This window comes from Quercus suber, unplaced genomic scaffold (genome assembly GCF_002906115.3).
Source record: "Quercus suber isolate HL8 unplaced genomic scaffold, Cork oak 2.0 scaffold_20, whole genome shotgun sequence".
Taxonomy (NCBI): Eukaryota; Viridiplantae; Streptophyta; class Magnoliopsida; order Fagales; family Fagaceae; genus Quercus; species Quercus suber.
The window spans coordinates 1670387-1686779 of NW_027069485.1; the positions used below are offsets into that span (position 1 = coordinate 1670387).

At 34.3% G+C, this 16393-nt stretch overlaps 2 protein-coding genes across 3 annotated transcripts; one reads left to right on the forward strand and one right to left on the reverse strand.

The window, feature by feature from the left end:
- Positions 1–205: 205 nt before the first annotated feature.
- LOC136062971 (protein GLUTELIN PRECURSOR ACCUMULATION 3-like) lies at positions 206–6574 on the forward strand. Of its 2 annotated transcripts, none has more exons than XM_065762749.1 (6): positions 206–452; positions 2321–2421; positions 3202–3366; positions 3454–3566; positions 4158–4254; positions 6289–6574. In XM_065762749.1, exons 1-6 carry the CDS (start codon positions 221–223, stop codon positions 6346–6348), a joined length of 768 nt encoding a protein of 255 aa, XP_065618821.1. In that variant the 5' UTR covers positions 206–220; the 3' UTR covers positions 6349–6574. The 2 variants fall into 2 exon arrangements, with proteins under 2 accessions (XP_065618821.1, XP_065618823.1); XM_065762751.1 differs by having other exon boundaries at positions 4353–6370.
- Positions 6575–12421: 5847 nt separating this feature from the next.
- On the reverse strand, positions 12422–14042 carry LOC112009076 (uncharacterized). The gene is made up of 4 exons (XM_065762758.1): positions 13515–14042; positions 13231–13341; positions 12944–13024; positions 12422–12747 (listed from the first exon to the last, which is right to left on the reverse strand). The coding sequence occupies exons 1-4, from the start codon at positions 13716–13718 to the stop codon at positions 12673–12675; spliced, it is 471 nt and encodes a 156-aa protein (XP_065618830.1). The 5' UTR covers positions 13719–14042; the 3' UTR covers positions 12422–12672.
- Between the last annotated feature and the right edge of the window lie 2351 nt (positions 14043–16393).

The window sequence follows — 16393 nt, forward strand, 5'->3', positions numbered from 1 at the left end:
TTTGATGAAGAAACATGGTGTATGACTGTATTTTTTATGGTCCTTTTTACCAGTGGAACTGAAAAGTGGATACTATGATGGATAGTATCAGATATATGATATGCTTGCAACCTTCACATGTTGATTTTTACTTCTTTTTTTCTATGAAGAAATAATAATAATAATAACAGCAACACCTGTAAAACCAGTTTCAGCATTTCATCAGTGAAATTTTGCTAGCATGGGTGAAACAAGCTATAGAAATTACTGTTTCATATGTAGTTGTTTATTGATAAATTGTGTTTCTTTTTGGCAATTAGTGTCTGCACAATGGAAGCGCTTACCGACTGGCAACGAGCCCCCTGCTGCTCGGGCATACCACTCTATGACGTCTATTGGTTCACGTCATCTATTAATTGGTGGGTTTGATGGCAAATCAACCTTTGGTGATCTGTGGTGGTTGGTTCCAGAAGGTACCGATTTTATTTGAAATACTTTATTTATTGAGTCATTTAGTTGTTGTTTGATAAATGATACCTTTTTTCTTTTCAGATTTTCACTGGATAATTTCTAAACATCCAAACTGTTAATTTGATTCTTATATGACAAAATCTTCTTGATAATACATCAGTTTGTCTCCAACACATCTATTGATTGGAGAATTTACAGAATATTGTATCCAATATCATTTCCTCTTTAGATTATATTCATTTTCTATCATAATGATTAGCTAGAGGGGATTTTGTTGAATTACCAAATATGTTATGCAAGTGATTGATTTTTATGAATCTTGATTATGTCTAGTTATTTGGTTTATGTAACACTACTATTAGCACGCATGATGCATTGGCATGTTGGGCAAGTTGGTACTTCCCTAAGCCATAAGGCTGGGTGGGGGGGAGGTTTTAGGACCCAGGTTCAAGTGCTCCTGGGGTGGGGAGGGGATGGGGCTATTTAATTAAGTAAATATCTCTAACCAATCTCATGATGGACTACTTAATTAAGAATCATATCCAAACTAAAGAAAATATTTCAATAATGTAGTTAAAATCAATAATATAATAATGGTTTTAAGTTACATGACAAATTGAAACTTTCTGATAAGTTTTTTTTGTAGTTTTTTTCTTTGTTTGTTTGTTTGTTTGTTTTTTAATTTTTAAAAAATCGATAATAGAGTTTCACATAAAGCAAACTATGTTAATAATTTTAATATACTTATAATGAGTCACATAATGCAAGCACGATGTGTACAACCCAAATTTTTATTATTAAAACAAAAAATTAAAGCAGATAATTAAAATAATATAAATTTTGAAACTTATATTAGATTTCTAAAAACTATTGGTAGTTGAATATTATGTTTTTAGTATTTTTTAAACGTTTTGAAGCTTTGGCAATAGGCCAAGAGCCTTGCAGTTTAATTGAAACCTTCTGGAATTTCCAACAAAGACATCCAGGATTAAGCACAACACCCCCCCCCCCCTCCCCACCTCCCACATATGTTAACTATCGAATTATCAAAAATAAAAAATAAACTTTGGCAAAAAAGAAAAGAAAAAAGAGGCTCCAATAACTAAATGACCAATTATTATGCAATTTTACTATTTTCGTTTAGTGTACTAGAGGTCTTATAGTTTCACATGAAATGGTTATGTTAAGGTGTATTAGTCACAACTTATACGAATAGCTGTTAGTTTTAGCTAATAGAGACAAATTGAGAGGTGTGAATTGTAACAATTTAAAAAAAGTTTATGATTCTAGTTAAAATTTAGGGACTAATTTGTAATAACCATGAACTATAGGGGAATTATGTAATTTATTCAAGTCTTTAATAAAGGGCAGCCACTTGGTGCAAGGAGATTGTAGTTACTTGTTGCATAGAGAAGATGGACACTTGCCTAACCATGGCTTGGAGGACCCAACTTTTATTATACAACATATGATTATAAAATTGAAGTTAGGTTTTTCAGTTATGATGGTCAGGCACTGTAATCTTCTTCCTACTCTGTAAGGAATTGCATAATGTTGTATGCAATGCCATTTTATTTTATTATATCACACTTTATGATGTGGTTAGGTGCATATTTCCATGGTAACAATTTAACTAGAAGTATTTTTGTCAATGATCTCTACCTCAAATGGCACCCCTTTCTATAAGAATGGTGTGGAGGGCAAGTTTTGTGTTTTCATGTAACATTATTAAATTGAAATTAGGTTTTCAATTAATGATGACCAGGCCCCAAGTCAAACAGGTTTTGATTATATTTAAGCCAGTGGATCAACTTCTACTTCTGCAGATTCTATGTGAAATAAATTTTTGTCAACTCTGCTTGTTTTGTAGAGGACCCTATTGCAAAGCGGTTCACTGCATCTCCACCCAATGATATTCCTGAAAATAAGGATGTTGCAATAGCAAATAATAATGTCCAATCTGCACTCGAGGTATAACTGCTGCTGCTTTTAATGACACCCAGAGTTTTCTATTGAGCTTGTTGACCAAGGAGCTCAAGCAATCTCCTTACCTTGTATTTGTTTCAAGTAGACTGAATCTTTTTGCCAATTTCATATTGAACTTTTAAGCTATGAATTTGCAATAAATGGTAACAAAAAAATAGTTTAACTTGTTAAATTTCAATTTTTTGGTAACCCAAAAAAAAAAAAAAAAAATTGCAACAAAGTAGAGGTATGCATCAGATGCCAATGTCTGTAGTGACCTGTTCCATAACTTATGCAGACGAGAGCACATATAAGGAAATTGGCCTTTTGATAAATGTATTGTTTTGAGAACTATTGGTCTGGTGCATCTTATGTCATTGATGCATTCTGGTAGCGTGGTTCTGAACATACACAAAGTTTATAAATTTATGGAATTTCTGCATCAACCAAAGTCCAAATGGTAGTTGAAGTTTAAATCATGGTATTATTACAAGTTTAAGCATTTGTATGGACATTCTTAAAAGTTTCAATATAAATTCCCGTTATGTAAACAAATTTTGAACCAAAATTGAGTTTATACTCATCCTTCTAAGTACAAATTTCCCCTTACATAAACAACATTTAAGCTTTTGGTCCAAAATCGAGTTTGAACCAAAATCAATTTTGTACTCATCCTTTTAAGTTCAATATTCCTTTGATGTGTTATGATTATTTTTACAGCCCACCTTGTACCTAGTTAAATTTAAGATTTTAATCATGCGAATGATCTTTCCATATGTTGGACAGGGAAGCCAAAGGGAACAATCTGCTGTCTCAGAGTTACAAAGAAGATTAGAAATTTCAGTTTCACTCTCTAGTCCTGGGTTTCCAATTGTAGATGAGTTGGAAGATAAAGAATTCCTTGAACTAGCATCAAGTTTGTCTGGAGAAAGAGTGTCTAGTAATTTGCAGGTTTAACAAATTGAAGAAAATTTGGTTTACTATGTTATTCACCTCGTAGCTTTTTTTAACCGAATTTTTTTTTTTGGTGGTAAAAAGGCAATTGAAGCACTTCGTGATCACTGGAGGAAGGCTATACCAAGGTCTATACCACTTAAGGAGTTTGGGCCCTTGCTTCGTGACTACCAACGTTTGATAGCCCGTCATCAATTGTAAGAAAAAAGTTTTGCACCATCACTTGTTTATGTTCACTTAAATCATAACAGCTGACATCTCTCAATGCTAGATTATCTTCTAGCTATGCAAGTGATAACTTGAAATAGAGTGTCTGTGCCCTTTTTTTTTTTTTTTTTTTTTTTTGATTTTTTTGTGGAAGATGACAACAGCTTGTACATTCAAAGGCATAGATTGATTTAGTGTTTTGAGTCATTGTACTACCCACTGACTAAATGAAGGATGGTTCTAGAAATTTCAGAACAGGGTGATCGCCATAAAAGTATTATAATATTAGAGGCATTAACATGAAAGACTCCTAAACTTTCTTGCCATCTCAGCCTGCAACTATTATCCATAACATTAACAACAATAATTGCATTTCTGTTTTTAAATTGGGTTCATATCAGTTTAACTTTGCATAGAGATGTCCTTCAAATATTTTTCTCTTCACTGTTGTATGATCTCTCCAGATATATCCTTGAGGGTTTTCAATGCAATTTGAGTGCTTCACACCTGTATTTGGTTGATTTTTCTACTTCAGAACTTAGTTCAAGTAATCCTTTTCCTGGTTCTCTGGGTTTTAACAGTGACAGGGCTAATGATGGATCTGATCTGCATTCTGCTGAAGTTGGTTTGCTTGGAAAAGATGCATATCGGTTTTATCATATTAAAAATGCCTCTCAGGTATTAACCATGCAAGGCTTTTAGACCCAAGTCTTTCTTTTTTCCTTTTTCATTTTGAGCTGACTTTGGGCTGACACCTTTATTTTCCATGCATGTAGGTATTAGAAGCTTTATTTAAGTAACTTATTTTGGATGAAATAAAAAAAGCATCGAATGCCTATTCAGACATTCCCCACCATCAATATGCATATAGAAAGTAAAGATACGATATTCATGTCATTAAGAGCTCAGTGTATTAATTTTTATTTGGTTATTCATGGTCAATATTTGACATTCTAACAAATAAAACGTAAAAAAATTTAAATTTAGATGTATAATTCTTGCTTTGGAATGGAGGAATATGCCTCAAATATACTTTTCCATTTTACTTTTTTATCAGATATAGTTGTGGACCCTCCCTTTGGTTGAGTATGCTTTGTCAAATTAAATCATCATTCCAGTATTAAGATGCCTGGACCCATTAACATCATTTGGATTTGTGGAGGAACTTTTTAGATCATTTCCAATTCAGTGTTTAGTAGGAATGCAGATGACCCTAGCCAATTGCAAGTGGTTTGAGATTGGCTTAGCAAGTTTAGAGCCATCAAAGGAGAGATATTAGTGAGAAGTTCTGCAAAATTAGAAACAAATGATTTGGCGGAGAGAGAGAGAGAGAGGGTAACTAGTGTATCTTTTCGATTGGTAAGAAAATTTTGTTTTAAAAAGAAACTACTCCATCAAAGAGATGAAGTAAACGAAGGAAATATGTACAAGCAACAAAGGAAAACAAAACAACTTATGTACAAGAAGAAAGTGAATCTAAAAACAGCATAATGGATTTTGAAGAAGTAAATCCCCATTCACGAGACCAATCAAACAAAGTGGTTGCAAACAAAGCTAAGAGCTTATCCCTAGAAAACACTAAATCTTCAAATATGCGATTATTTCTCTCCCTTCAAATAATCTACATCACACAATGTCCAAATTCCAAACATTTGAAGAATGCTTCCCGAACCAATTCCTCCAACTGGCCAGTAAGTCGATAACCCTCATAGGTAGAATCCAATAAACACCAAAAGATCTAAGGGCAAAGCTCCATAACTGAGATACTTCACCACAATGTAGGAGCAGATGATCCACACTCTCCCCATTACATCTACAAAGGCAACACCAATCCATGATAGTGAAGCCTCTTTTCCTCAAATGGTCTCTTATGAGAACCTTCCCCCATGCAGCTGTCCAAACAAAAAAAGACACGACGTGGAGCCTTCACACCCTGCCAAGGACAAGTAATAGAGCTAGATCCCCTCAAATCACCATAAAAGGATTTTATATCAATATCCCCCTTCGACCCCAAACACCACCTCATCTTATCTCCACCCTCAATAGGACTCAGTGACTGATTGGAATGGGGATCCAGGAACACCTTTGATCTGATGTACTCATGTCTGGGTATTTCATGCCCAAGGTATTTAATTAATGAACTCATTTCCCTCAACTGACCCTCATTATGATGCATACCAACATCATGGGGATCTTTGTTATGCAATCTAAGGCCTAAGCTACTTTTTGCTGAGAAAAATATGACACCCTTTATTGAATATACATGCTCCCATCTATTCTCTAGCAAGAAAACAATTTGGATGTTATGGACAGCTGTACAAATTTTTTATAGGGCTTGGGTGATTTTGATATCTAGATGGCATTAAGTAATGCTCTATTCTTACATATAAAATTTTTAATATTTGTCCACCATGCATTTTAGTACCTAAATGATCCTTAATACACAAATCATTTTGCGAGTGCGAATCCGCATTATATATGTGATCTTGCCCTTTGAATTAATGTTTCACTAACGAAAAAATTTTATTTTAATATTTATACATGATTTACATGCTGGACTAATTAATGTACTGATTGAATGTAACTTACATCTAAATTATCCTTCATGGTTTGCCTTATTTACTCATGCTTTAGTGCCATGTGTGATTCAAATTCTTGACTTCCATATTTTCCTCTTCTTTCATTGATGACAACTTCTTTGATGATTTCCAGTTACGTATGGATGATCTCCCATTGCTGCTCACGGAGTACAAACAGATTCTTTCTGATTAATTAATATATGGAGAGTCTTCCTTTATAAGAAAATAAATTAAGATTGCCTAATGGTGTCCTAGATTTCCTTATCTCATGAAATATGTTGGGAAAGTCTTCTTCTTGGAACCACCTCAAACCATTAGTCCTTGGAAAAACAGTTTTGTGTGTGTGTGTGTGTGTGTTGCTTGAATACAAATTTGTAATACCTATTCATTATAAAGTCCTATAAATCTTGCCTGTCTCAGTGTGCTGTACAACATGCTTTTTAATTTGCTACTGTCTTGAATTGTCCTTAATCTTTTTTTTTTTTTTTTACCACCCCCTCCCCCACATTTGTTAACTATCAAATTATCAAAAATAAAAAATAAACTTTGGAAAAAAAGAAAAGAAAAAGAGGAACCAATAACTAAATGACCAATTATTACGCAATTTTGCTATTTTCGTTTAGTCTACTAGAGGTCTTATAGTTTCACATGAAATAGTTATGTTAAGGTGTATTAGTCACAACTTATACGAATAGCTGTTACTTTTAGTTAATAGAGACAAATTGAGAGGAGTGAATTGTAACAATTTAAAAAAAGTTAATGATTCTAGTTAAAATTTAGGGACTAATTTGTAATAACCACGAACTATAGGGGAATTATGTAATTTATTCAAGTCTTTAATAAAGGGCAGCCACTTGGCGCAAGGAGATTGTAGTTACTTGTTGCATTGAGAAGATGGACACTTGCCTAACCACGGCTTGGAGGACCCAACTTTTATTATACAACATATGATTATAAAATTGAAGTTAGGTTTTTCAGTTATGATTATAATCTTCTTCCTACTCTCTAAGGAATTGCATAATGTTGTATGCAATGTCATTTTATTTTATTATATCACACTTTATGATGTGGTTAGGTGCATATTTCCATGGTAACAATTTAACTAGAAATATTTTTGTCAATGATATCTACCTCAAATGGCACCCCTTTCTATAAGAATGGTGTGGAGGGTAAGTTTTGTGTTTTCATGTAACATTATTAAATTGAAATTAGGTTTTCAATTAATGATGACCAGGCCCCAAGTCAAACAGGTTTTGATTATATTTAAGCCAATGGATCAACTTCTACTTCTGCAGATTCTATGTGGAATAAATTTTTGTCAACTCTGCTTGTTTTGTAGAGGACCCTATTGCAAAGCGGTTCACTGCATCTCCACCCAATGATATTCCTGAAAATAAGGATGTTGCAATAGCAAATAATAATGTCCAATCTGCACTTGAGGTATGACTGCTGCTGCTTTTAATGACACCTAGCGTTTTCTATTGAGCTTGTAGACCAAGGAACTCAAGCAATCTCCTTAACTTGTATTTGTTTCAAGTAGACTGAAACTTTTTGCCAATTTCATATTGAACTTTTAAACTATGAATTTGCAATAAGTGGTAACAAAAAAAATAGTTTAACTTGTTAAATTTCAATTTTTTGGTAACCCAAAAAAATAAATAAAGTTGCAACAAAGTAGAGGTATGCATCAGATGCCAATGTCTGTAGTGACGTGTTCCATAACTTATGCAGAAGAGAGCACATATAAGGAAATTGGCCTTTTGATAAATGTATTGTTTTGAGAACTCTTGGTCTGGTGCATCTTATGTCATTGATGCAATCTGGTAGCGTGTTTCTGAACATACACAAGGTTTATAAATTTATGGAGAATTTCTGCATCAACCAAAGTTCAAATGGTAGTTGAAGTCTAAATCATGGTATTATTACAATTTTAAGCATTTGTATGGACATTCTTAAAAGTTTCAATAAAAATTCCTGTTATGTAAACAAATTTTGAACCAAAATTGAGTTTATACTCATCCTTCTAAGTACAAATTTCCCTTTACATAAACAACATTTAAGCTTTTGGTCCAAAATCGAGTTTGAACCAAAATCAATTTTGTACTCATCCTTTTAAGTTCAATATTCCTTCGATGTGTTATGATTATTTTTACAGCCCACCTTGTACCTAGTTAAATTTAAGATTTTAATCATGCGAATGATCTTTCCATATGTTGGACAGGGAAGCCAAAGTGAACAATCTGCTGTCTCAGAGTTACAAAGAAGATTAGAAATTTCAGTTTCACTCTCTGGTCCTGGGTTTCCAATTGTAGATGAGTTGGAAGATAAAGAATTCCTTGAACTAGCATCAAGTTTGTCCAGAGAAAGAGTGTCTAGTAATTTGCAGGTTTAACAAATTGAAGAAAATTTGGTTTACTTTGTTATTCACCTCTTAGCTTTTTTTAACTGAATTTTTTTTTTTGGTGGTAAAAAGGCAATTGAAGCACTTCGTGATCACTGGAGGAAGGCTATACCAAGGTCTATACCACTTAAGGAGTTTGGGCCCTTGCTTCGTGACTACCAACGTTTGATAGCCCGTCATCAATTGTAAGAAAAATTTTTTGCACCATCGCTTATTTATGTTCACTTAAATCATAACAGCTGACATCTCTCAATGCCAGATTATCTTCTAGCTATGCAAGTGATAACTTGAAATAGAGTGTCTGTGCCTTTTTTTTTTTTTGGGATTGGGGGTGGGGAGGGGGGGGGGGAAGGGGAGCAATTTTTTACTTTCTCTAGCTTTCAAGTGATCTTATGGAATCCAAGTAAACGACCCCTATCTTTTTTTGTGGAAGATGACAACAGCTTGTACATTCAAAGGCATAGATTGATTTAGTGTTTTGAGTCATTGTACTACCCACTGACTAAATGAAGGATGGTTCTAGAAATTTCAGGACAGGGTGATCGCCATAAAAGCATTATAATATTAGAGGCATTAACATGAAAGACTCCTAAACTTTTCTTGGCCATCTCAGCCTGCAACTATTATCCATAACATTAACAACAATAATTGCATTTCTGTTTTTAAATTGGGTGCATATCAGTTTAACTTTGCATAGAGATGTCCTTCAAAAATTTTTCTCTTCACTGTTGTATGATCTCTCCAGATATATCCTTGAGGGTTTTCAATGCAATTTGAGTGCTTCACACCTGTATTTGGTTGATTTTTCTACTTCAGAACTTAGTTCAAGTAATCCTTTCCTGGTTCTCTGGGTTTTAACAGTGACAGGGCTAATGATGGATCTGATCTGCATTCTGCCGAAGTTGGTTTGCTTGGAAAAGATGCTTATCGGTTTTATCATATTAAAAATGCCTCTCAGGTATTAACCATGCAAGGCTTTTAGACCCAAGTCTTTCTTTTTTCCTTTTTCTTTTTGAGCTGACTTTGGGGTGACACCTTTATTTTCCATGCATGTAGGTATTAGAAGCTTTATTTAAGTAACTTTTTTTGGATGAAATAAAAAAAGCATCGAATGCCTATTCAGACATTCCCCACCATCAATATGCATATAGAAAGTAAAGATACGATATTCATGTCATTAAGAGCTCAGTGTATTAATTTTTATTTGGTTATTCATGGTCAATATTTGACATTCTAACAAATAAAACGTAAAAAAATTTAAATTTAGATGTATAATTCTTGCTTTGGAATGGAGGAATATGCCTCAAATATACTTTTCCATTTTACTTTTTTATCAGATATAGTTGTGGACCCTCCCTGTGGTGTGTTTGGTTTGTCAAATTAAATCATCATTCTAGTATTAAGATGCCTGGACCCATTAACGTCATTTGGATTTGTGGAGGAACTTTTTAGATAATTTCCAATTCAGTGTTTAGTAGGAATGCAGATGACCCTAGCCAATTGCAAGTGGTTTGAGATTGGCTTAGCAAGTTTAGAGCCATCAAAGGAGAGACATTAGAGAGAAGTTCTTCAAAATAAGAAACATATGATTTGGCGGAGAGAGAGAGAGAGAGGGTAACCGGTATATCTTTCTGATGGGTAAGAAAAATTTGTTTTAAAAAGAAACTACTCCATCAAAGAGATGAAGTAAACGAAGGAAATATGTACAAGCAACAAAAGAAAACAAAACAACTTATGTACAAGAAGAAAGTGAATCTAAAAATAGCGTAATGGATTTTGAAGAAGTAAATCCCCATTCACGAGACCAACAAGCAAAGTGGTCGTAAACAAAGCTAAGAGCTTATCCTTAGAAAACACCGAATCTTCAAATATGTGATTATTTCTCTCCTCTCAAATAATCCACATCACACAATGTCCAAATTCCAAACATTTGAAGAATGCTTCCCCAACCAATTCCTCCAACTAGCCAGTAAGTTGATAACCCTCATAGGTAGAATCCAATAAACACCAAAAGATCTAAGGGCAAAGCTCCATAACTGAGATACTTCACCACAATGTAGGAGCAGATGATCCACACTCTCCCCATTACATCTACAAAGGCAACACCAATCCATAATAGTGAAGCCTCTTTTCCTCAAATGGTCTGTTATGAGAACCTTCCCCCATGCAGCTGTCCAAACAAAAAAAGACATGAAGTGGAGCCTTCACACCCTTCCAAGGAAAAGTAATAGAGCTAGATCCCCTCAATGCACCATAAAAGGATTTTATATCAATATCCCCCTTCAACCCCAAACACTACCTCATCTTATCTCCACCCTCAATAGGAATCAGTGACTGATTGGAATGGGGATCCAGGAACACCTTCAATCTGATGTACTTATGTCTGGGTATTTCATGTCCACGGTATTTAATTAATGAACTCATTTCCCTCAACTGACCCTCATTATGATGCATACCAACATCATGGGGATCTTTGTTATGCAATCTAAGGCCTAAGCTACTTTTTGCTGAGAAAAATATGACACCCTTTATTGAATATACATGCTCCCATCTATTCTCTAGCAAGAAAACAATTTGGATGTTATGGACAGCTGTACAAATTTTTTATAGGGCTTGGGTGATTTTGATATCTAGATGGCATTAAGTCATGCTCTATTCTTACATATAAAATTTTTAATATTTGTCCACCATGCATTTTAGTACCTAAATGATCCTTAATACACAAATCATTTTGCAAGTGCGAATCTGCATTATATATAGTGATCCTGCTCTCTGAATTAATGTTTCACTAACGAAAAAATTTTATTTTAATATTTATACATGGTTTACATGCTGGACTAATTAATGTACTGATTGAATATAACTTTCATCTAAATTATCCTTCATGGTTTGCCTTATTTACTCATGTTTTAGTGCAATGTTTGATTCAAATTCTTGACTTCCGTATTTTCCTCTTCTTTCATTGATCACAACTTCTTTGATGATTTCCAGTTACGTATGGATGATCTCCCATTGCTGCTCACGGAGTACAAACAGATTCTTTCTGATTAATTAATATATGGGGAGTCTTCCTTTATAAGAAAATAAATTAAGATTGCCTAAAGGTGTCCTAGATTTCCTTATCTCATGAAATATGTTGGGAGAGTCTTCTTCTTGGAACTACCTCAAACCATTAGTCCTTGGACAAACAGTTTTTTTTTTTTTTTTTCTTTTTTTTTTGGGGTGTGTGTGTGTTGCTTGAATACAAATTTGTAATACCTATTCATTAGAAAGTCCTATAAATCTTGCCTGTCTCAGTTTGCCGTACAACATGCTTTGTAATTTGCTACTGTCTTGAATTGTCCTCAAATCTTTTTTTTTTTTTTTTTTTAATGAAAATTGTCCTTACTCACACAATGGTGTGTAGTCAGTAGTGCTACGATATCATGACATATCAGAGTTATTCAGGTGCAGATTTATCAGTAGGATGCTTTGGTATTTTTAGAGTGGCAATTTTGAGAATTGCAGAACTCTTTGTGTCAGCCTAGCTTCTCATAGATTTTGCTGCAGAAAGGTGTATGGTTGTGAAACTTCTTATATTTGTCAACACGGAAAGGTTATTAGAGTTGTTATATATTCTGTCTGAGTTTGGATTAACACTCGTTAGCCCATCAGCCAACCACTTAAGTTTCTTTAATAACATGTTTTAGTCCTTGGTACTCAAAAAGAGTGTAAAATTGATGATTACATTCAATCTTGTTGCATAAAAATTAGTTTGTAACAGGATATGCTTAGTACGAATAAAAACCATTTGGGCTATAGATGGAAGTGTAGAATCTTGTATAGTATAACATGCATTGACTTGCAAGTTTGCTTGTCTCCTGGATGAATAAGAAATCTTGGTTTGAAAATACCATAACATGCATAAGGCAACATTTCGAGGTAACAATAATGTGTATCTGCATAATGACATTATTTTATTGCGTGACTGTTTCAGTGCTTATCAGACCCTATTCAGACATGGCATGATGTAATTCTCGTAGTACAAGAAATTTTTAAGGTAGATCAACACCTACCATTCTGGAAATTAATCAAGTACAGACTCACAAGCAAAACCACCCATTAGTATTGTAAATCTTAGTTTTTGGATTCTACATTCTTGCTCAGCTCCTCAAGTTTCTTCATCCTCAGTTTCTCACTCTCTGTCAGCAACTGGAAATAAGATCACAAACAAGACAATTAAAAAGAAAAACAAAAATGGTTTAGAAAAATGGGGTAGGGGAGAAACTTCTGAAACTGTAAAGAAGAAATCCAAGAGGAGCATCTTCTTTTTATTTTTTGGATAAAAAGAGAAGCATCATTTAGAATGTTGTAATTTTCATTGTAAAATGTCGAGTTTGTAACTGACCTCCATTAATGTGGCTATTAGCTGAGTTTTTTCTTTGTTCTTTTCTTGGAAAGCTTCCAGGGCTTCTTTATATTCTTTCTCCTTTAAGCCAACCAATCAACATTCAAAACTCATAGGGATAATTAAACTATATAATATAAACTTTCCAAAAACACTAGAGAAAAAAAAAAAAAAAAAGATACATGCGATGTGCAAGCTAGGATATATTCAGAGAAAGGCAACATGAAACAATTCAAATCGACAAAGATGAGATTTAAAGGAAGACTAATGGTTATAGAAGCAAATACTTTTTTCTGGCAGCTCTGCCCCAGCGGCTTTAGATCCCTGTTAGCCGTGTCAATCTTCTTACGTACAACTGCCACTTCTTTTCTCATAGGATCTGTAAGTACTTCCAGCTCCTAATAGATTGTGTGATAAAAGGCAAATGAATAACAATCTTGATCAAGAGTAAAGACTTAAAATTTAAGTTCAATGAAATAACGTTTCTTTTCCCTTTTCATAGCTTCAAAACTCTGTAATAGTTAGAAAATTTAAAGAGTTTAGTGTTCCTTTCAAAAAAAAAAAAACTTACATCCCAAATCTGTGCCAAGCGCTTAGTTTCTTCTTCGGCACGTCCCAACTGAAGTTCAACTTTCTCCTTCACTGCCATCTTCCTCCTCTCAATCTCTTCCTCTTTAGCTTGGAATGTAGATATGGCCAACCTTGAGATATCCTCATCTTCACTCTCCTCAGTTGACAGTCTTCCACTGCTCCCAATGTTCTTCATTTTTTGCATTAGTCACCAGGCTTCTTTGCTCCCACAAAACCCACCTCTACCTATTCTTTATGTAACCCCCTCAAAGCCTCTCTTGCTTGAGACTTGCTTTCTTTTGAAAACATTCCAAAGAAAGCAAAAGAAGAAGTTGTCTCCAAGAAAGCTTTAAGACTTTTGAGTTGTTTTCGGTTAACAACAATGAAAGCAAGACATGTAAAACAAAATCTTGGTGCTACCTTTACAAAAGCTACATGTTACATTTAGGCACTTTAGAGTTGGAGCTACTACTTTTGAAGTCTCATGTTACAGCTTAAAAATCTTAAGGATTCTTCTGCTAAATACTGCGTACTCTTTACCATGAATTGTAGTTAATATCTCCTCTTCTTTTTTCTTTTTCTTTACCCTAGGTAGTTGAACTGTCAAATTTGAATTGAGAGACTTGATTTCACAAGTAAGCTACATGGGACGCTGGCAAGCAAGATTGCTTGAAGCAAGAGGAAGTTTGTCATGTGAAATCACATGACATGGCAGCATTGTTTTGCGTTCATGGCTTCCTTGTAGGGCCAAGCATTAGTGCATTTATTTCACAACTACCGGTCCAAACAATATTTTATTATTAAGCATTATAAACTATAATTATCATCGGCTCGTATAAAAATTTCAATCTATTTAATATAAGAATCTATTTTTCTATTTTACATATTTTCTCTACAAAATACTTCACATTAATTATCTATTTTATATTATATTTAATTAAAATATATTTTTTTAATTGTTTATCTTTTTATCCACAATAATCACCGTCTACTTGCTTCTTTCATTATTGGGATACCTAAAAAAAAAAAAAAATGCAAAATGAATAGTGCCAATGTAAATTTACAAGGTTACTTAGTAACTATGTATTTTTACATAATTTTCATAGTCTAATGTAGGTGAATTTTAAATTAACTAAAATGTAGTTTTTTTCTATTATACAAGCATTGATGTGAGAACCTAAAACCTAAAACTCCACGCTACCATACTCATACTTAACTTAAACTTGGTTAACGAGTGGATTCGACAGATTCAGGTGTGACTCGGTTGGCTACTAATCAAAATGGGTACAAGTAGAAAACAGATGAAACGAGTTGTTATACTTATTACTCATACCCAATCATCAATTGGTTGGTTAAGTCAGGTGAAACTAAACGAGTTGTTATTCTTATCAATCAAACCAATCATCAATTGGTTGGTTAAGTCATGATCAATTTTTTCACATGCAAACAAATAATAGAATAAAAAGAAACCTAAACGTAATTTTTAATACATATTTTTTTTCATCTTTTCATTCAATACAAATAAAAGAACTAAGGAAACACTCAAAACTAAAAACTTGGATTATCTTTCCTGAAAAAAAAAAAAAAAAAAAAAAAAACTTGGATTATCTTTTGGTGATAAATTTTAGAAATCCACTAGTCCTTAATTTCACATTCGCTAAAAGAGTGTTTGGTTTATTGTAATGTGTCCTTAATGTGATACACATTACAATGATGTGACATTAAAATTTTTTGTTTATTTTATTTTTTCTAACATTACTACAATTTAAAATTACAACATATATCACATTATCTTAATCTCATCACCTTCTTAAACAATGTGAGATTATATTAAGGTAAAATTACAATAACGTAATATTACGGCATAATATAACATCACAACGAACCAAACATCCCTTAAAAAAAATAAAATTGTAGTAGAGTATGTGGGGCCAGGAAATCGTGCAGCCTCGGCCCACTCCAAACCAGGCCCAAATGGCCCAATCCGAGGAAGGATGACTACCCAAGGCCAATTTGGGGAGCAAACTCTTCTTTGGATCCACGCTGAGGATCCCCTCGTCCTCGGCATACTAAGGATAACTGTAGGGGAGGGGGGACAGACCCAGAATAAGTTGTCACCTCAACACTTAATACAGTCACTTAACCCTTCTGGCCGCATTAATGGGGATGCAACCCCCGGGCAGGGCTACATCGATCAGGGTGAACCACTTGAGCACGGATACGACCTCTAATGGGACAGGCAGCCAGAGGAGAGGCCAATGAACGATCAACAGAAGGAGGGAGAGAGTAATATATAAGGGAGACAAGCAAAATGTAGGATGGGGTTTTTTTTTTTTTTTTGAGTGAAAGAAGGAAAAAAGCCTCCTCGGCCATAGGCCGAGGAGCATCCCCTAGTTGTAAATTGTTCCAAGTATTTCTTCAATAAAAGGAAAAGATGTTCATGCTTCTAAGACGCCGGTCAGCGCCTAAACCTTCAACACACTCTCGACAAATTCATTGTTCTGGGTTCGTTGGGCCTATAACCTATATCCTTTGGGCTTAGGCTACGAAAACCGACCCTACAATTGGCGCCGTCTGTGGGAAGGATTAGCGCGCCGGCCGGCGCAACAGGCGACGGTTCCAAGTAATCGTTCTATGAAAGATTGGTGGTGATGCAAAAAAAAAAAAAAAAAAAAAAGTTTGAGACAGAAGATTCAACAACAAAGAAAGAGACCACGATATTATTTCATAAAAAGAAAAGTTACAGATTAAATCAGAGGGCTCAGGCAGCGTGCTTTACAACCATTCTACCAGCTAGTTCTACAATCAGAGGCCACAGTGATCCGCCCTAAAACTAGCCAGAGGGAAGTGTCAACAACCGTGCTTTTATTGGCATCAAGA

What these genes read in the sequence shown, in the direction of transcription:
- LOC112009076 (XM_065762758.1), bottom strand. Translation starts at nt 13,718, where the DNA reads ATGCAAAAAATGAAGAACATTGGGAGCAGTGGAAGACTGTCAACTGAG. An exon ending in GGCAGAGCTGCCAGAAAAAA is followed by an intron (nt 13,025 to 13,230) that starts GTATTTGCTTCT and finishes GTTGGCTTAAAG; the next exon opens with GAGAAAGAATATAAAGAAGC. An exon ending in TAATAGCCACATTAATGGAG is followed by an intron (nt 12,748 to 12,943) that starts GTCAGTTACAAA and finishes TCTTATTTCCAG; the next exon opens with TTGCTGACAGAGAGTGAGAA.
- LOC136062971 (XM_065762749.1), top strand. Translation starts at nt 221, where the DNA reads ATGGGTGAAACAAGCTATAGAAATTACTGTTTCATATGTAGTTGTTTA. An exon ending in GAGTGTCTAGTAATTTGCAG is followed by an intron (nt 3,367 to 3,453) that starts GTTTAACAAATT and finishes GGTGGTAAAAAG; the next exon opens with GCAATTGAAGCACTTCGTGA. An exon ending in TTGATAGCCCGTCATCAATT is followed by an intron (nt 3,567 to 4,157) that starts GTAAGAAAAAAG and finishes GGGTTTTAACAG; the next exon opens with TGACAGGGCTAATGATGGAT.